At 39.5% G+C, this 21,155-nt stretch overlaps 1 protein-coding gene across 2 annotated transcripts; it reads right to left on the bottom strand.

Annotated features, from left to right (window-relative positions):
• Positions 1-6,975: 6,975 nt before the first annotated feature.
• cdhr2 (cadherin related family member 2) lies at positions 6,976-20,732 on the bottom strand. 2 transcript variants are annotated; one of them, XM_042418899.1, is made up of 32 exons: positions 20,654-20,732; positions 20,353-20,545; positions 18,077-18,133; positions 17,932-17,991; positions 17,685-17,824; positions 17,541-17,591; positions 17,363-17,452; positions 16,993-17,082; positions 16,777-16,899; positions 15,261-15,407; positions 14,988-15,063; positions 14,783-14,892; positions 14,358-14,579; positions 14,101-14,250; positions 13,833-13,994; positions 13,684-13,745; positions 13,358-13,601; positions 12,829-13,068; positions 12,680-12,749; positions 12,011-12,598; positions 11,796-11,867; positions 11,101-11,150; positions 10,841-10,992; positions 10,619-10,715; positions 10,441-10,529; positions 10,219-10,290; positions 9,801-9,933; positions 8,955-9,076; positions 8,685-8,798; positions 8,515-8,598; positions 8,165-8,222; positions 6,976-8,078 (listed from the first exon to the last, which is right to left on the bottom strand). In XM_042418899.1, exons 3-32 carry the CDS (start codon positions 18,129-18,131, stop codon positions 7,929-7,931), a joined length of 3,873 nt encoding a protein of 1,290 aa, XP_042274833.1. In that variant the 5' UTR covers positions 18,132-18,133; positions 20,353-20,545; positions 20,654-20,732; the 3' UTR covers positions 6,976-7,928. The 2 variants fall into 2 exon arrangements, with proteins under 2 accessions (XP_042274833.1, XP_042274832.1); XM_042418898.1 differs by having other exon boundaries at positions 20,353-20,724.
• Between the last annotated feature and the right edge of the window lie 423 nt (positions 20,733-21,155).

The following is a 21,155-nucleotide window of genomic DNA, read 5'->3' as shown; positions in this document are numbered from 1 at the left end:
ACTTGTAACCAAGTTTTTTTCCGCCTGTTGATCTAAATGAGTATCCATTATGCATCGTCCTTGCATGTTTCCCTTTTTGCTCGCTCTTGTCTGGGGGGTTTGATTGCAGGATGTGTAGAATCTGCTGAGCGGGCTCTGGCACTTGGCAGGACGCTGCCATAGTTGGGATGCCAGTCTGATCGGGCCTCTTTGGGCGGGTTTTGTTTGGATTAATCCGGCTGGAACGTGCAGGCTCGGTGCTGTCAGGCTCAAACAGAGGGTATTAAACAGCCGCTCCAGACGCTGTCTGCTCAGATTGATGTGTGGACGCTGCAGGGACAAAGACAGGAGCCATGGCCTCATTCAAGAAGTCCTTTGAGAGCCTGAAAAGCACGAGCCAATCAGCAGCAAAAGGAGTCACAGACACCGCAGGTACGGAATTAAAGCTAGAAGATGACACAGGGCCCAATGTGTAGTCTGGTAGATAGAGAAAGAGACAGATTGATCTTCCCCAAATGATTACAATTCTTAAATGCGTAGCACTTTAAGATCTTAGAAGTTTAAAGCATTTAGAAAAAAGAATTTATATTACAAGTTAAAGTCTTCCAAAGCAAAATGTGAAGTGCAAGAGCTTTTTCCTCCTGAGGTCAGTCACTGTAAGCTCCTGTGGTGTGTTTTCAGTGCAGGCAGCTCAAGATGCTGTGCAGCAGGTGGCAGACTCCTCCAAAGAAACCGCCAACACAGGTACAGTGCACACTCTGCTGCTTTGTGAAGCTTCATGAGTACTTCTTTTCCGCAGATAAGTGTTGACACAAGCAGACAGAGGACATAAATGACTTTGTTACCAAATTAAATGTTTGACGGTTGATGAAAGATAAGCTCCTAAAATCTCATATCTATAATATGAAGAGGTGATAGTAGATTTATTAGACCGAACTTGTTATAAACCTGTTATTTGACTTACGCAACATTGTGTGTGATACTGGATGACAGAAATAAACTTGACTGAAATAGAGCTTGGTTGAATCTGGTTTTAGAGACTGAATCCTCAAAATGTTACAGGAGTAGAATAATAACCTGAAACAGCTTCTTCTTCGAAATAGACATTTTTCTGGTAGTAAAAAGACGCAGCTTTTTACAGATATGTACTGTAGATGCATACTTGCACTAATAAGTGCATATGTGAGTTGATAACAAAAGGTTGAAAGTTTTGATGTTTGACTTCCTGAATATGTCTTCTCTGTTTCACTCTGACTCTTTGAAGCTGCTCAAGAAGCCAGCAAACAGACTCAAGCAGTCTTAGGAAAAGCTGCGGACAAGGCCACAGACACCATCAAGGAGTTTGGACATAAACTGGAGAGCAAATGATCCCTAAAATATGAACTATTCCACCTGAAACTGGAGCCAACTTGTCTGATTTTAGACAAGTAAATTTGTTTGAATGGAAGCATGTTGGCATCCAATCACCTGAAAACGAAGATATATCCAGTATATATCTCCACACATTCCAAAGAAAACCTCTATAAATTGTCCTTTTTTTCTTATTTTCCTCTCACCTTTTTTCACTTGTGTTTCTTGATTTATTATAGATTTCATTATATGTGACTATTTTGGGAAATAAAAACAGATACCAACTTGTTTCTCAGGCTTTAAATATGTCATACCCTGCAACATACAGTAGAGATAACACTGCTAGTAGCTGCAGAAGCCCTCTGTCTGTGATGCATCCTGTTTTGTTCTGTGGAGAGCGCTCATCAATGAATCACCACGGTCATTATTATCAACACATTGCTGAGAAGATGGCCTTTGGCAGCCTGATAGCTCCTGATGAGAATGTGATCAGAGCTGTCAACCTTGGTCCTCAGCAGCACACCTCCCTCCATCACACTACGTGGTTGCTAGGCAACAGAACTCTGTGGCAGCCAGGGATTGGTGGAGGTCTTTGAATTAATGGTGAGAATACTCAGTACAGTCAGTACACAGTGTTCTGGCCAAGCTGCAGCCCACCGTTACAGTACTGTATCAAGAAAGGCAAGATTCTCAAAATAAGAGAAATATAAACATCCTCAAGCCCACACAATTACTCGAGGCAAGCAGAATTACTGAGGCTCTAGAGAAATATGTGTCGCAAAAGCGGAAAGGTTGGAGGGAAGAACGAGTATGAAAGACGTGGTGGTTTACAAGTGTGTGTTTGTGTGGGAGGCATAGATCTGCCTCCTCCAGGCTCCTTCAGCTGATATCCCCCGTTGTCTTTCATGCACTTTTACAGTTGCAGCAAAGCACTGTTGTACTAATATTTCACAAATTTCCTCTACAAGACCTCACTTTGCATTTTACATACTTTTCTGGTATCCTTGAGGAGGTCCCCAGCAAAAAGGGGAATCATTTATTTTCACTATAATGCTATCCATAAGTAACACAATGAAAGAATGTACAACTATTTTGGTCATGGGTTTCATACACTTTCTGTAATAAAACATCTAAAAGCAAAATATCTTATCAGATGGGGGACCCTGGGACAAAATCTCATCAAATGGGGGTTTGTGTCAGTTTAGGGGTCCTTGACATGAAAAAGTTGGACAATCACTGCTGTAATGAGCCTGTAATGTCCTGCCTCCACAAAACAAATTTTGGTGTAGAGGAAGTGCCTTTTAAAATCTTTTCAACCTGCTTTACATTTGGTCCTCTGCATTTTTACACTGAGCGTGGTCAAACAAATGTGACCCTAACAGATTGTATGTATTACTTAAAAGCGGTGATCCATTATTAAAGTGAGAAATCCCACCTCTGCATATTTCACCCTCCCTCCAGAAGCCCTCATCCCGATTACCTGTACTGACATGAAAGCTTTTATCACCAACTAATGCCTTTTCAAAAATTTCTTTAGCAAAGCCAGTGTATCAATTCACATGTTTATCTCTCTGCACACAGTTGCCATTGTGTTGCTATGAGAACCTGGAGTTAATTACTATGATTTACTGATGATTAGAGGGCTGAACATAGATTTTGTCATTACATTACCACTCACTGCCAGAGCCTGACCGTGGTTTCCAGGGAAACTAGAAATCTGAAGCTTTTCAATAGACACAGCCACAGCTTAAAGAGCGAGGATTGCCTGAGATAGATTCTTCTAGAGACAAACCTGTAGCCACTGCAATCAGTACCAATCAACAGGGGGGATATACGGACAGATGAGGGTCTCAATCAGCAGTGAGATTTATGATGTTTGACCTAAATCTGAGAGAGAGTTATGGAGAGACTTCAGACTGACTTGGACTGCTGAGGTATGTCTGTGGCTCGTGATCTCCCACAATTTGATTTATCGTGTTTGTTTTCATAGTTCAAATTTGAGAGGTATACTGAATTCTTGTGCATGAGCTTGGTTTCTTGTGATTATGCTCTAAAACAGAGGTTAAATATAAACTATGTGGATGTATTTTAGGGTAAAGTGCAAAGAGAGAGATCATTACAATATGAGACATAATCACACAGTAAAATGTTGGAAGGAATCTAAAAATTTGACATTTAAAATGCAGTTTAATCATGTGTTTGATTATAGTAAATACCCCAGTTAACAGTGATCTAATATACTAAATTAAGCATGTGATTAATTTCACTCAAGTAGTAGCAGTGACGTAACTTGGTTACATATCAGTGTTTGGATACTTGACATCCATATCGTGTGAGAGGATATTTTTATCACAAAAACAAACCATCGTTCTGTCTTCCACTCATGCTGGGGCTGTTTTTGTAGTTACCGATTACAAACAGTATGTCACTGCTGTGTTATTCCCTGCAGGTACGTCTACCAATTTTATGCAGAGACAGAATGGGAAGCCTTAAGGATGAGATGAGAGGTCTCAAAGAGGACCACCAGTCTTGTGAGAAGACAGATAATGGAGAGCATCCAGGCAGCTCAGATGGCAGCACTGTGCCTCAGGCACCTCAGATAAACACCAGTCAAGACTCTACAACTCAAGGGGATTATCAGCCAGAAATACACATGAATACCAGCTATGTTGAGGAGAGTGATGGAGAGCCGATATCCAAAGATCAAGTGCTTTCAGGAGGGGTTTGTGACAGCAATGACCAATCAGACTCTATACAAATTAAAGACTGTACGCAGACTGATGACATCCCTCTGACGCAACAACCTGAGGCTGATAAAACAACAGCAGACAATGAGACGACAATCTCTAATAAGTTCCTGAGAGATGGAGAAGCTGAAATTCAGAGGGGAAGGTCTGAGGAAAAAAACATGGATCAGGAGAGTGAAAAGGTGGCAGAAAATGAGAATATCTTGGAGCCTGTGCTATCAACTCCAGACCCCTCTGACACATATTCCCCTGCACCTTTCGGGCAGCACCACATGCGCACACAGGTCAGCCTGGAGGTGGTCCAGTGTCGCTCTGCAGCCACTAGCCCCATGACTCCTCCTGAGGGCGAACATTCCTTCTTCTTCCCCAGCTCTTTTGGGAGATCCGAAGCTAAAGATGCTGAGCTGCAGGTGGGTCAGCAGGTTGAGTTCTGCTCTGTCGCCACGTCCCCCATGACCCCAAAGATGCCTTCGACCACAGCTTTCCCAGAGCTTATCGGCAGAGAGACAGTGCAGAAGGAGGAGAAAGTGAAAAAGATTGAGGGGCAGGGCGGGAGCGGCCGACAAGAGAGTTTCCCCGCGACAAAAAGTCCAACAGAGGCTGAGTCAGAGATAACTGGAGCTTTGAAATTTACCACATCAAAGGAGCTGACTGAAGTCTTCAGCTGCCCTGCTGCTGGGTTAAGAGATTCACAAGTAACTCTGGAGGATAGTAATCACCAGTGTAAGCAGCAGAGGATGGGAAGCATGGACCAAGACATTACTATCCTGGTGACCCACTATGGCAACATTGAGGAGGAAGAGGGAGAAAAGGCTGAGTCATCTTTTTATTCCATTGAGCCAGAGATGGTCAAGATAGATGAGTTTGAGGAACTCGGAGAAAATAGCAGTGATTTAAAGAAGGAGGATGGGAAGGAAAAGATCTCCTCAGAAATTGTTGACCCTGATCAGATCCAGGACACCTCAAACAAGATCAAAACCGAAGAAACCTCTGTTTCTGCAAATGACCAACCAAAAACAGATGTCAAATCCGAAAATTCAGAGGTCAAAGAAGAGAAAGAAGCATGTGAAGAGTTGAAAGACATTTCAGTGACGAAGCCTCCTGTGCCTGAATCTCCAGCTCCCTTTGGCTGCCACAACATCCGCACGCAGGTGAGCCTGGAAGTGGTGCAGTGTCAGTCTGCGGCCACCAGTCCCATGACCCCTCCTGAGGGGGACCAAGCCTTCTACTTCCCTAGCTCTTTCGGGAAACGTGGGGGTGTGAGTACAGAAACTAAAGATGCTGAGCTGCAGGTGGGTCAGCAGGTGGAGTTTCGCTCCGTTGCCACAGCACCAATGACCCCAAGAACACCCACGACTACGACTTTTCCTGAGATCAGAAAGGAAGCTAGCATAGAGGAGAAGATAGTGGAGGTGGAGGAGGATGAGAAGGAGCACGTGGGTACAGAGAGAGCCGAGGAAAAAGAGGAAGCAGTTAAAGAGGAGGAGAAAGTAACTGAAGAGAAAAAGTTGGAAGCAGCTGAGGAGGAAAACAGTGAGGAAAGAAATTGCAAGGAGAAAGGTGAGGAGAAAAGTGAGGAGCCGGTGCAGGAGGTGACCTGGGACGAGAAAGGGATGACGTGGGAGGTGTACGGGGCAGTGGTGGAAGTGGCCGTGCTGGGCTCAGCCATCCAGAAACACCTGGAGAAACAGGTGAAGAAGCAGAAGAAGCAGCCTTCCTTGCCTCCCCCGCCTCCACTCAACCCCACTGCCATACCTCTAATCCCAGAGCCCACCCAAGGATGCTCGGGTTCAGGTAAAGGACGGGCGGGGAAGAGGGGGGAGCAGGATGGCAAGGTGAGTCGACGCAGAAGAAACCCCTTCCGCCTGCTGATGGAGAACGTGCAGCAGCCACACTGTTGCTCCAGAGCTCATACCACCGAGTGAGTCGTGTCAGAAGGCAACAATTAGCTGCCTTGGAGAGAAAAATCTGTGCTGGAAAATCATATGACAACTACATCTGATCTACAGCAACCTGTGATACAGCGCTTTCACTGGTTTACTGGTGTTGAAAGTGTGAGACACAAATCCTCACTCAAGACAGAAAAAAAAGGACAAAAGTTGAAAATCAGCCATACAAGATGTTTATGTGTTTCTTTTTTCTTGGCTCAATCTTTTTTCATAAATTTCCTGTGACTTCTCGCCACACAGACTGGCAGTTTAACATGTCCACATATGGAAAAATGAGGGTGATATATCAATTTCATCGTTGGCTCTTCCCCTTTAATGTTTTTCACTCAGACCATTCAGATGTCCACTGAGTCATTTTTGCTGTTGATGCTTTTTTTGATGCACCTCAGACAATATGAAGCCATGGCAACAAGCTTATCCTCCTCTTGGTTGCTAAAAAGCTTAACGCAGCTCGGACAGAGAAAGATGATAGTAGAGTTACAGTTTTTGATTGTGATTCATGACCTCATGGTTAGTCGTTACAATATGGAGGTCGTTTTTTTTAGGATGTGTGGGAATTAAAATGGATCTAAATGTTGCCTTGATGTGTGTGTGGAAGGAGTCCCTACCATTAGTGCAGGTGTTTGTATGTCTCATCTTCTGCTTTTAGATTTGGCACAATGCTTTGACTTGTTTGTATTGTGAAAAGTATGAAAATGTACTTATGACAAGAGCACAATCATGATCATTCTACTCCCGATAGGAGGGTAGTTTTAGTCATTCCTAGTTAGTGTAATTTAATGCCATGATTAGTGATTCAGTTGTAAATTACATGATGCAAATAATTTCTAATGTGTTTTATCTCAGAGGTTGTTACAGTTTCAGTGATGTTGGTGTTCACACATTAATTCCATAAAATTGGGATCAAATCCACATTTTAAATTTTGTTTATTCACAGATTGCACTTGTGATACATTCATTTAGATGTCAGTATATTTTCAATCTGCTGCTTGTACAAGCTCACAAGCTCAAACTGCATGAAGTTTTATTTCAGCAAACAAGAATCTCAAACCCAAAGCAAACACTGACAACAACATGCTTCATGTTAAACCTTTTGGTTGTGATTAGAAATAAGGATGTTCATTCACAATATTGTTTTCTCCTTGATTTTCTTTTGAAGAGTAGAACAGGCTGCATTTGTAATTAGCATTGTATGTTGACTTAGCTTATTTATAATTTATTTCAAAGCAAACCAAACAGTTTTTAAACCATTGCTTCATATATTAACAAAAATAAAGTGATTCATGTGTGCAACAAAATAATGTTTTGCTTGTTTTCCCATAGATGTTGTCCAATTTTTATAATCTTGATTTTGATTTGATTGAAGTTTAAGTGTGAAGACAGTTTTAAAGTTAGAGTTTGACACTTTGGGAAACATGCTTATTCGCCTTCTTGCAGAGGATTAAATGAGAAGATCAATACCTCTCTCGTGTCTCTGCACTGAATATGAAACAACATCCAGCAGGCAAGTGGTTTCAATTTTTGTCATCTAAGTCTCTGCAAGTGGATAAACATATTTCCCAAAAGTATTCCTTCAATTGTTCAACAAACAAAACAGTTCTCGATCAATAAATCATTATATTGTTATTATCACAGAGTAACACCTTCCATTTTGGTTTTCCTTTTTGCTTTACTTGAACTGAATTTTTAGACAACTCATCATTTTAGATGCCATGAATATTGTGCATAAGCCATACTAGAAGCTTAATAATACATTGGTACAGAACAGAAGGCTTTTTAAAGACGTATGGTCTTCATCCAACACCATCAATGCTTGATTGGCAATTTGGTTAACCTGACTACAGAGAAGCAACATATGTCCATCTGAGGCCTCTGGTCAGTGTCTTTATCATGATTATTTCCATTACAGGTCTGTAGTGCTGAATGCAGGGTTAGTAAAACCCATATGCACATTGTTGGAGCCTTTCTTCTGGCCCTGCTGAGCCAGCGCAGCACCCAGAGGCTCAATGTAATCTGGTAGCTCATTGTCCTCTTCCTCCTCCAGGATCATATTCTAATGAGCAGCAGACAAGTTTTAAAATTAGACCACATTCTAATATTCATAAGTACAAATGAAGATGAGTTGTAATTCAGACTCACCATGGTGGGTTGTGAATTCTTTTCAGACATGTCATCACTGTAGTCCAGGGAGTTGAGGCTTCAGTGGGAAAGGGAGCAAAGTACATACAGTATGTACAGTTAATCATTTGAGAAGAAGAGTGTTCAGGTTTTTCATTTGGATAAAGGTCACATGGCATTGCTCAGAGCCTAAAGACAGCTCTCCATCACAACACTATGATAAAACGTTCACCTGGAAACAATCCAAGTTTATTAACCAATACTGCTACAGCAGAGAGGAGCGTGAGCCACCACCTTCTCAATCTGTGGCCAGCGTGAAAACAATCGCCATCAACAGATGGTGAAGATAGTCAAGGGAAGGTTTTCTTTACCTGACTTTGTCAACATCTGAGCACTCCTCATCTAAGTCCAGGACCATGGCTGTGTCGAAGTTGAGGTTGAGTACAGGGTTAGCCCTAAAGAATAACATGGAGTCAAAAATAAGTCCTATTGTTCATTCATTCATATTCCTTTGTTAATGGAGAGGCTATCGTCTTCTCACCCCTCCATGGTGTACTTGTTGGTTCCAGGCACCACAGCACCGCCTTTCTGGTTGTCAGAAGTCACCATGGATGCAGAGTTCATGGCTTTAGCTGCCTTTAGCTTCCTCCTGTAGCTGTAGAGTGAAGTGAGAGTGAAGTGAGTTGATTAATAAAACCTTTCATAAATGTTTTTATATTGACAATACTTTGGAAACAGGAACGTGAAGCCACTGGGATTAACAATGCGTCCTGTCCCGTCCTTTCCTGTTTATTCCAAATGCGTTTCTTACTTTCTGCGAGTGCACACCAGTGAAGTGGTGAGGACAGCCATCACGATGACGAGGCCTCCCACTATCCCCAGCAGGATGTACTGCAGAGGGTCTACTTCTGGATTCTGCACAGAAGACTGCCCCTGAAACACAAGAAAGAAATCTTTCTTTAGTAAAACAAAACCACCTACTATGATAATCATTTATTTTATCTTTATTTGTGTATGAACAATTTGATTATATTTCAAACATGAAGACAATTAACTGACACCTTGCCATTCTGTAAGTCCACCTGCCCTCAACTGTTAATAAAGTCTGATTATTGCTGAAGGACAGTATGATTACTTTGTGCAAATAAACATAAAAATGTTTTGACAGACTAACAGCTTTGTGGATGTTGTTGAATCAGAGGCTAATTATATCATCAATATGTTGCACATTTGCAGCAATCTCTCAATCTAATTACTGTTTTTTCCACAACTCACTTGAGTGATTGATCACTGCATGGAAGTTTGTATACTCTATTTTAAATCAGATACAGTGACAATATCATGAATCTAGGCTGTAAAAGGGACTGCTGGCTAGAAGAAACTACTGCAGTTAACGGCAGTCTTACTCACTTTGATTTAGTTTAACTTGGAGTTCATTTTCAGAGATTCACTGTCTCGGATAAAACATAATCTCTTCTGGTAAAATGCAAAACTAGGCAGCAGCGGCAGTGGGAGAAGAAATGATAGATATCTACTCCAAAAAGTCACAAGGGTCATGTACATACTGTTTTAATTAAGTTATTGAATGAAGTGCAGCTAGGATTCACTACAGAGAAAAGACCAAAGCTTTCAGAAAATGAAACTGCTCATGACTTACAATGTACGTGAGGCCCAACTGTCCCAGTACAGGAAAATGTTCAGGATCAGAGAGCATCTTTTCCACTTCATTGGAGGCGAGAGCACTTCCGTTGGAATAGACAAAATATGCCTCCATGATGGAGCCACCCGCTCTGATAGAGGAGAACAACTTACTTACACACTTAAAAAAATGAAGCTAAATGAACAATTTCAGCTTTTTAAAAATCTAAATATTACACTGCTATAATTATCATCTACTATTATCAGTAAATATTTCACCCTCAACAATATGATTGTCTAAAGGAACACTGGCACCACCTAGTGGACAAAAACAGTCCATGTATGCTAGTGAAAACACCAGCCAATAATTTATTATCTGTATTGGTATTTACAGACTGTGTAATTAAAATTTAGAGGTAATCTTAAAAGTTACTTGCCTGGTTTCTTCAGAAGAGTCAGGCCCAATTGAAACAACTTCAACAGCAGCCTTGGTGGCAGCAGTAAGTGCCCTGGGAATGTAGAGATGAGAGAAAATACCAAGTCAGGTTAGATTTAACTAAACACGTTAGAAAAACTTCTTTCAATTCCCTGTCATCAGATGCAAACTCTCAAAAATAAAACCAGGTTACTAATTTACAGTATAGCATGAAGATATGTACCTGATGATGGTACCCAGGTTTTTTTCAACTTCAGCTTGGGTTGATACAAATCGAAGTACAACTTTATACGATTTGTCAACTGTGAAAATCTGCAATATAGAAAGAACAGAAATATTGACAAAAGGTGCAGTCTTACTGTCCGCCTGCTGTTTTCAGCTGCATGATTTCAGTCACTCACCTCCAGTACAGTGTTGGTGGAGAGGTCACCAGTATCAGTTGCACTAACTGTTACCAAATACTTCCCTTTTAGCTCCAGGTCAAGCACTTCAGTAGTTCTGTGTGAATGTGGAGAAACCATGAGTGCAGCAGTAAACAGCAAAGCTCGTGAGAAAACATAAACATGTGTTTAGACCAGAATGAGTTATGGCAGCATGATGCTGATGGATGACTTTGTACTCACTGAATAATCCCGACATAAACATCCCTCTGCTGTGTGGTGACGGCCTCAAACAGCATCCTCTGGGTAGTTGTTTGATTCATGGTATTTTCAAAGAGCACTGATGTTACTTTAAACTCAATCTGCTTATTTACTCCAGAGTCACGGTCTGTAGCCTGAGAGCAGCAAGAGACACGAGCAGAATGTCCAGACATCATGTCACGTACAGTATATCAATGACAAGCTGAAATCATGTCAGGCATTTGCATTTCACTCATACTCACAGTGACTCCTGCAACCGATGTCCCCTTACTTGCACTTTCTGACACCACAACTTAATTCCAAAAGAAGGAAAAACATTATTAAACTTTAAATTTAGTGGAATAAATCTTAGATTATTATGTTCTCAAAACAGTCAAAGTGACAAAAATGATGAAATTCAGCCCCAAAGTTGTATGATTTTTACACCTGTTCAAAAAGAAAAAGTTTATTTATTTAAATGACTTGCTCAGAAGAGAATTTCTTGTAAATTTGACTAGTGTCACTTTAGATCAGCGGTTTGGGACCCTCCCAAGATTAGTGTGAGGGGTCACCAGACAATTTATAGGACAGGGGGAAAAAACATATAAACAGAACTATCTTTTGTGTGTGTGTGTTTTTAATAATTATTATTATATAACATTATAGCACATCAACAGATCTTTCTCTATGACAACTGAGCAAACTCCATCCAATGATGAAGGTCATGTGATACGATTAAAAGTTTGTAAGTGGACCATGAGCTAAGATTGCTTTGGCATAATCCTCTAATTAGTTTTTTGTTTGTTTGTTTGTTTGTTTTTTCTTGAGAATTCCTGGATTTTTTCACAGGACAAAACATTATTAAAATAAAATGTGTAAAAAGAGAGATATGCAAGTGCAAGGTGTCACAAGGTTGGAAACTGAAAAATGTTACTTACAATTTCAGATATACACTCACCATACACAGAATCTGAGTAGATAAATTCTGGAGTGTTGTCATTGATGTCTTCGATGATGATCTCCATTCGTTCTGAAATGATCCGAAGAAAAACAGTGAAACAGCTTGTGTGTGGGATGTGTGTTTGTAGGTCTGTATTTGAGTATTTTCATGCTTTCACTGATTATACTTGATGCTCTAATGTTTTTGTTATCTGTAAATAACCCAGTGCTGACCTGGTTTGACACTGTTGTTCTCTCCTTTCTCTGTGTGCTTGTCTACCACCTGAGCCTCCACCCACACCTGGTCACATAGCTCATAATCCAACACGTGCTCCGGGTTGAGTCTCACTTCCCCTGTCGGTTCCAGGATAACATAGTCGCAAGGTGCCAGAGAGCCGTTGCATCTACAATTGATGGATTCCAGCTCGTAGATCAGTGAGTGGTTCCCGTCTTTGTCCTGCGCTGTGAAATTCCCAATAGCCTCGCTGATGGTGGTGTTCTCTTTCACTTTCACAACAGGCGAAGGCGGCTTGAACTCGGGCCTCTCATCATTCACGTCCAACACTTCCACCTCCACGTCCTTTACAGCTGTTTTCTGCTCCAGATCTGTGGCCTCCACCCGCAGCTTGAAGTGCTTGCGATTGCTCTCATAGTCCAGCTCAATGTCTGGGTCCACGGTGATGTTCCCCCTGTAACCCCTCTCCTCTGCAAAGGTGCGAATGATAAAACTGCCAAAGCTTCCCTCAATGATCCTGAAAGAGATGCGGTTAAAGTCTGTCGTTTGGTCCAAATCCTCAGCATAGACAGAACCCACAAATGCACCTGATTGGATGGAAAAATAAAATGAATACCTTAACAACAGTTATGAAGACTTGAAAGCTCTTTGCAAAGTGAAATACTGACCTTTTACTCCTTCTTTAACAGAGAATTTGTAAGAGGAGGCTTCAAATTCTGGCTTGTTGTCATTGACGTCCTGGGATGCATTAAATGGAAACATCAGTAGAGGCAGCATCAGTAGCATCAAAGCACCAATAATTGGTTACAAGACTTACCTCTACATTGATGATAACTTTGACCATGGTGGATAAGGGGGGAGTACCCTTGTCAGTAGCTGTAATGTTAAGCTCAATCCTTCCATCCATATCTGGGTCCAGAGCTTCACGGTCCAGTTCACCGCTGTTTGTCAACACACCTGTGTCAGGGTCTATGGTGAAGTTATCGCTGTACTTGCTCGGCACAATTGCAAACACAATTTTGCTGTTTTCCGTATCGGGGTCATCGGCATCAGTAGCCTATCCGAACAAGACAAGGTGGAAGAAACAGTAAAGACAGGAGTATATAATTCAGTCAAGTTCTTCCACACCAAACAACTGTTGCCACAATGTTGGAAGAACATTACTGTCCACGTCTTCCATCTCCAAAATCATGAAAATTAGTCCACAGTTTTGCCTTTCAAATAGCTTTTTTTTTTCCCATCTACCAAAGTTAAGACACGCAATCACATATTTTTCATTAAAAATTTGTGTGATTTAGGTTTTTATCAATGTATTGATACAAAGAATCAAGGAAATTAGAAGTTACCTCTATCTTAAGTTTAAGCTCTCCACCCTCTTTAACAAACTCAAGGTAAGAGTCTCTGTTGATGACTGGATGCTGGTCGTTGATGTCAGTCACGGTGATCTCCAGCACTGTGGTGCCGGGTTTGTCATCAGTGTCTATGGCCTGCAGAGTCGCTGAATACAGAGATCTGACCTCACGATCCAACAGAGTTCTGTTTTTCACATAAACTGCACCCGTTTGTGGCTCCACATCAAAATACAGAAGTCTGGAAAGCAGATATGGCCTGTTTAGTGTCTTGACATTCAAGTAACCAGAATAACTGCAGTTTGGTTTAAGTGTAGACATACATGCTTTCTGGAAGAAGTCTGTAGGTGATGTTGCCTTGATCCATCGTGTCAGGATCCTCTGCCTATGAAAGAGTTTTAAGAGTATTTAAGAGTTTCTTACATACAAGTTCAAATTGTCTGATTAAAACTCAAGGCTGTAAAGGACTTACAGTAATGTTGGCCACTATTGTCCCAACAGGAGAGTGTTCAGCCACCTGCAACTTGTATGTATTTTGTGGGAACTTGGGGCTGTTGTCATTGGTGTCCTTGATCTCAATAGTAACCGTGGCAGTGGAGGAGGAGCTTTGATTTTCTTGATCTACAGCAATCACCTGCACCACAATACAGAAAACACCTCAGACTAGTAAAGCACTTTAAAAATCACAAATGTGACAACGAAAAAGATAAAAGATGTCACTAATATTATTATCACAGCACCTGCAAAACCATTTGCTGTTTTTCTTCAAAATCCAGCTTTTGGGGCTGCTTGACCAGAAGCTGAACAATGCTATCTGACGAGGTAAATTGAGGTTCCACAGAAAACACATCCTTGTCAGGCCCTTCCAGGGTTAGTTTAGTATGTGCAACCTGTGAAAAAGCCAAGAAAGATTCTGGATACTTATTATACATACATTACAAGGAAAATGCACCTTTTAATTGAAGAATGTTCTCCATTTGTGGAGTTTCTTTTGTACCTTATCCAGATCTCTGACAGTCATGTTGATGGGAATAGCCCCCAGCGAGTGCTCAAAGACCTCTCCTGCGAAGTTATTCGCCCTCACACAGGAGAGATCATCGTCTGAGTCTCGGCACTTGTAAAACTCTGGCTTTTCGTCGTTGACATCGATGATGTTAATCTGTACATGTGCAGTGGTCTTGGCTTCGACCCCGTGGATGTTTGGTTTAGACTCAGTGGCCTAGAATAGAAGAGTTTCACCATAACCAGAGGTTTTGTTCATTTCCCATATTCCTTTTCTTCCTCCTCATGGTTGTTTTCTTTTTCAGTAAATATTTTGTCATAAATGCTTTGAAATAAACAATGTCTACATGTTTTGATATCCTCAATGAGGGCAGTAATTCCAGGTGATCAATTTAAATCTACAAGAGGGATTTTGCTTACCTTTACAATCAGGGTAACAGTATCACCAGTGGATTCTCTGTCAATTGGTGACAGTACAGATATAATGCCATTATTTGGTGAGATTTTAAACAGGCCATTTACTGTGGAATCTGTCAAACAATGGGAAGAAAACAAAAACCTTTCTTACTCCCTCACTGCAAACAACTTATTGTTTATCATTATTGTTATAATTGTTGAAGCTCACTTTCAATGCTATAGATTATATTATCATTGACTCCTATGTCCTGGTCCATGGCGGTCACTTTAAGCACTTCAGTGCCCTGCCAAAGAAAAAGGAGATTTTCTGATCAGATGAATGAGATGAAAGTCTCCTTATTTACACATAAACATTATAACAACTCTAAGCAGCCTTACTGCCTGCAGATTGTAGTAAAACTTTCATTTCCTTTTGATTCACACTTTGAATATTTATATGAATCCATCTTTTCCACTCTGATTAAAATCCATCAGCACTCACTAGAGCAGAATTCTCTTCAACTTTCTCAATGTAGGGAAGACCGAGGAACTGTGGGTCGAGGTCTGGGACATCCACAACGGTAACAAAGGAAAAAACCGAGCTTGACTGGAAATTAGTTACGTTGTAATAACACTGGCCTCCACCATCCTGTTGTGGGACACACAATGTTGTTGAAATTCAAAAATGTTGTCCTTCTTGTAAAAGAGGATTTTGTTTGCCACAATAATAACTATAGATTGGTGAAGTGATTATTATTGATTAATCATAATATCAGTTAAAATATAATGGATGATATTACTAATAAACAGGACACTTATTTCTAATTAACTTAAATGTATAAAACCAGTAAGTGAAATGCAATTAAACTGAAAAATCAGTGTGATTATTTTTAAAATTTGATTCTGTGTGCATGACAGTGTTGTTTAGTAAATACAAAAAGTAGTGTTTAAATTTAGCTCCGCATTTGGTGGTATAATCACTGAGTAAAGACAGAATGAACTTTGACATAAAATATTGATTGACTTGTTCAAATACTATTTTTTCACTGTATCAATTGAATAATTAATATCAAATAAATTACTCGTGATTTTCATATTAAGATCATGGTAAATGTAAAAACAGCTGAATTCAATACTCAACAGACCAAAATGTTGGCTGTAAATGTTATAGCATGCTCCTCAGTCTACCTTGAAATTTAATTATTAGTTAACTTAAGTGAACTGTCCCATATGGAGTAGTCTGCAATTAAAATACACTAGTTAAATTTCTTGTTGAGAGTCAGACAAGAAGATTGATACCACTTTCACAGGAGTTGGTTAGCTTAGCTTAGCAGAGAGGGCAAAACAGTTGACTAGACCTTGGAAAGTTCCAGGCTAGCTGTTTTCCCCTGTTCTCAGTCTTTATGCTAGGCTAAGCATAAGGTTTGCTGGCTGTAGTTTCATATTTGACGACAGATTTGAGAGTAGTAATAATCTTTGCAAGAAAGCAAATAGCAAAATATTCAACTTATTCATTTGGCAGACGCTTTTGTTCAAAGCGACATACAAATGAGGTAGAACTATTGCTCTAACAACTGGTATTTCTTTACAACTATTGCTTTCAAGATTCAAGGAACCCTGACATTATGTTTATGTGTTAGTATTGATTATCAAGGCATCTTTAAGGGATTCTTTCCCAGTAGTTCCACTTTTCTTGCTCGTGCAATGATTTTTAAAAGTTGATTAATTTTTTTTTTTAATTATTTAAAGATGCTGCACTTGTGGCAGGTTTTGCACGTTATTAGCAATCCATACTAAATATGAGAACAAGCTGTTATTGAAAGCTTCAGAGGGTTTAAGTGGCAAGAAAACTGTATATTCACTTTCAAATCAGCTCATGTTTCACTGCACATGCTGCATTGTCATTCAAACTGTGTTTAGTCAACAGCTGCCTGGCAAAGCACTGTCAGGTCGGTATCAATGTTATTATTAAGAACAAAATTATAAAACCCAAAGTCATCTATAAACATAATACTTACAGTTGCGTTAATCTTCAATCGATAGAAAGTGCTCAGTTCAGTGTAATTTAGACTTCCTCTTAATATGACTTCCCCAGTAAAGGGTACAATTCTGAATAGACTGAATCCTTCACTTGGAGTAACCTAGAAAACACGTGTAAAAGATAATGTTAATAACATTCATGGAACATCAGAATGTAATATTAATGAGTTACATGATTTAAGAAAGAAACTTACTTCATCAATGCTGTATCTAATCACAAAGGCGCTTCCAGTGTCTGCCTCAGTTGCCTCCGCCTTAAATAGAGTTGTACCTATTGGGGCATTCTGATAAATTGGATGGAAAAAAAGAAGAGAACCAAGAAATCAAACACAATAATCCTGCTCAGTATTAACAATTGTTTTGTTGTAATTTTGACATCACAATTAATGCTTTTCTCTCACAGAGACTTGGAGTATATGGTTTAACTAAAGGAATTTATACAGGGGATTTAACAAGACACACACACACACACACACACACACACACACACACATACATACACACATGTCTATATAAAAGTTAAAAGAATTAAGTAATGAAGGAATTTAAAGATGTTTGACTCACTTCTGCGATCTCAGTATCATACTCAGCCTTCACAAATATAGGTTTGTTGTCATTGGCGTCATCTATTACTATAAGTAACGTTCCAGGTGTCTGAAAGACAATTCATGATGCACTCTGTGAACATAATGAACAAATTGATGGGGAATGGATGATTAAAGCTGTCTTAAATGTGACTTACATTAGTGGAACCATCAGAGACAATAACTCCAAGATCTATTGATGGAGTACTCTAGAATAAAAAAATGAATTGATAAAACACACATGCAGAACCAAAATGAAGTCAGTGACAATTGACGGGTTTCTCCACCACATCACACCATACCTCTCTATCCAGCTGCCTCTTGACTGATACCTCCCCAGTATTTTCGTTCACACTGAAGAGTACGGCATTGGGCCCAGTGAGTTTATAGGTTAGTCTGTCATTTTCTGGGTCTGATGCATTTATAGTAAACGCATAGGCACCTATGAAAATAACATCAGTGGAACATATAAAAATGTTTGCTGTAAACTGAGGCATAATATCACCAAAGTGAAATAAAAACAGTTTTCTGTATTTTACACATAGATACCTATGGGGGTGTCTTCGCACACGTGATAAATTTCTGTATCGATTGAAGGACTTTTATTTGCTGTAGAAACACACAATATTTAAATGTTAAGTAGTGATACAAAGATATAATGACAAAATTACAATAAAAATAACTAAATACTCACCGCTAGTTAAGCTGATAAGACACAACAGTAGTATGCTTCCTGTGATCCCCTCCATGCCTGCAAAGAAAAATACAGAGAATTCTTATAGCCAATAATCAATTCATTTATGAGGTCAATCGACAGAAATTAGTTGGCAACTATTTTAATAATCAGTTAATCATTCAAGAGTCTACAGCAGTGCTAGTGACTCTGTGAGGCTGACACAGAATGCTAACATGCTCACAGTGACTTAGGCTTTGCTGCTTTTCTGTTACTGTAAGTTTAATATTTTGGGGTTTTAGGACTTTTGTTTGGACAAAATAAGCAACTTATAGAAGTCACTATGACTTGAATGGACATTTTTTACTACATTTTACAGACTAAACGATTAGTTGAAACAATAATTGACAGTTTGATTAATAATGAAAATCATTAGTTGTAGCTCTACGTAAAAGGTAAAAAAAAACCTATTTTAGTTATGAAATTTTAAAAGAGAATCCAGGAATTTTCATCTTTTGGCTTATTTAGAAAATTTGGTGAAATAAATCAACACTGTTATTAGTTCCAAAACATTTTATGGAAACGTTTTAGATCACAACCAGCATATAACAGTGTGAATATTGTTTATATACGAGGTAGTAATTAAGTTCTTACTGGATACCTACTGGTAGGTACAAGGTAAGAAGCGCAGGGATATTGATATTATGGGATAACAGATGTTGTGTTCAGGAGGGACATAGAAATAAATTTCAGCATAAGTACTTTTTAATTACCTGGTTCATATGAAATAATTACAGGGTACAACATTCTTAGCCTATATGTACTTTCACAATAGCATAGAAAAGGAAACAATCTACATGTGGCACTTTTACTTGGTATAAAAAACTTTATTTTAAACCTTCATATAAAATGTGATATATTGACTTCTGATGTCATGTTCACAAATGAAAAGGTGCGTTATTGCTGCATTATTCTTTATACTGTATGTTGTCCAATAAACCACAACGGGCTTGTTTGTGACTTAAATTATATTTTTTCTGCCTCACTATTGTTTGTGATCTGACAGGTCTAGATTCTGCTCTAACCTGAGGAATCCTATATTGGATCCCAAAACTACAGTACTTGTCTACAGCATTATATAATTTTAAAAACATACACAGTGTACTTTTTAGCTACAGTTGCAAAGGTACATACCTCCCAGACTTTCAGCAATAAAAATGACTCCATATTTTAAAATGTTTAACAATATAATTTCCCAAAGAAAACCTTTTGTAAGTCTATCATAATGTAACAATATTTATGTGCTCTATAATCAATGAATGGACATTTTTTCTAAAGCATTAAACATTTTTATTCCTTTTGGTAGAATTTAACCACATTGAAGTTACTTGAAGGGAATCACAAAGGGAGAAAACTGCATTTTGCCCTGATTTCTATGGGTTGAAACTGAACAGCACGTTGCACTTTGTCTACACCCAAATTATAGCAGGTGTTCTGCCTCATGTGAAAACACCTGCTGTGACATCACTGGGTGGAGTGGCGCCAGAGGTGCCATAACATGCTTGGCAGTCTCAGTACAGAGAGAAGAGCAGTGTCAGTTTTCTGCCCTGCATGGTTTAGTGTTGATTTCAACTTTGATACTCATAAAGCTAGAGGTTTGCTGTAAGAGAAGCAGACGTAGACCTACACTGTGTAAAATGATGTTAAATTGGATAATCTGTCGTGTTTTCCAATGTGAGCACAATGAAACCAGCAATTGCTCAGGAGCAACATGTAGTATAACATGAGTAATTCTGAGTCTGAGGACGTCTTTGAAATTTTGCCTTACTTTCACTACAGCAACAAAGCAGAACCCTTTTATTTCACACAAATCTATTTAAGAGGTAAAAACAACTGAAGTTAATCTTCAAGTTCAGTCTTCAACAGTCCAAAATCAAGTCACAAAAGCTGCGACACAAGTCTGATTTTACATTCATGATTCAGTTCCCCTTTAAGGATTTAAGGAACCCTGAATCTATATGAATGAGGGTTTTGTCACTAGTCCATTGTTTCTACTTAAAGACATAAAGTTAGAATCTGGCTTTTGGTTGGTTTTATCTTATGCAGATATTTTACTACGTCGGATCAAAGAGAGCAGCACATGTATTTCCTATTTCTAGTTTTTATTTGCAGATTTAAGCACACATATTTTAAGGAGAACTGCATTTGTTCTTTTTGAGATTGTCACTACACAATCAAACACCACACTAACACTTTAAAAAGGTAAATAGAATTAAAAATGCAGCAGTCAGACTTACCTGACGACGTTGACAAAGGGCTTCTCACTGACTGATGTCTAGATGAGACCTTTGACTCTTGGTCCTCCTAGTGATTATCGTCTCACGGTTGTAAATATAAATGATTAACACATGCAAGAAACGCACATCCAGTACAACGTGACAAAACCTTCTCCCTGTGTTTGTTCCTCATAGAAACCCAACAGCAGTAAAACTGTAAAAAGTGAAATAGATCAGCTTTGCAAAGTTCAAAATATCCAACCGTTTGCTCTCACACATGGCTACATTATGGCTGTGTAGTAGTGAGAGAAAAACTCCTCACTCTGTCATTGGCTGGCCGGCTCTGTCACCAGGACTGCATAACCCCATGCCATAGTGGGTCACCAGCGTCCATACCAGAACCCCAGAAGCATCTGAATTGCTCTTTTGTTTGAATGGGCGCTTCTGTTGTCATGGCAATAACAGTAGTCTCTTTGCATGAGCAGAGGCCTTTCTAAAACGTGTCTCATCAGAACCAATCAGTGGACCGATGCCTTTTTTCAGAAAGCACAGATCCATGCACCTCCCTAATGAGCTCTTCCCAATAAAGCCCTCCTCCCTTTTTGGCCTGCTGTCCTAATTAAAGGGTTCCACACAAAGGATGATCTTCTCTGGTGCTCACAGGCTTCATTCACAAACGATCACTTTTGCCTCAAAACAAAAGCACAGCAATCCACTTCAGACAGAAACATTTGTTAGTATATTTTATTAATTTTCCACAATTTCAAATGAAGTCTTACACATGAAAATACACTAGGAAATCATTAAAAGTAAGCTACAAGCAA

The sequence above is a fragment of the Thunnus maccoyii genome, chromosome 8 (assembly GCF_910596095.1).
Source record: "Thunnus maccoyii chromosome 8, fThuMac1.1, whole genome shotgun sequence".
In the NCBI taxonomy this organism is placed as follows: domain Eukaryota; kingdom Metazoa; phylum Chordata; class Actinopteri; order Scombriformes; family Scombridae; genus Thunnus; species Thunnus maccoyii.
This window is presented reverse-complemented; position numbering and strand designations above follow the sequence as displayed.

Excerpts from the sequence above, each read along its gene's own strand:
- cdhr2 (XM_042418899.1), bottom strand. The coding sequence starts at position 18,131 with ATGGAGGGGATCACAGGAAGCATACTACTGTTGTGTCTTATCAGCTTA. Across the intron at positions 17,592-17,684 it reads AGAGGCAGCTGGATAGAGAG|AGTACTCCATCAATAGATCT; the intron begins GTATGGTGTGAT and ends TTTTTATTCTAG. Across the intron at positions 12,599-12,679 it reads TGTTAAAGAAGGAGTAAAAG|GTGCATTTGTGGGTTCTGTC; the intron begins GTCAGTATTTCA and ends CCATCCAATCAG.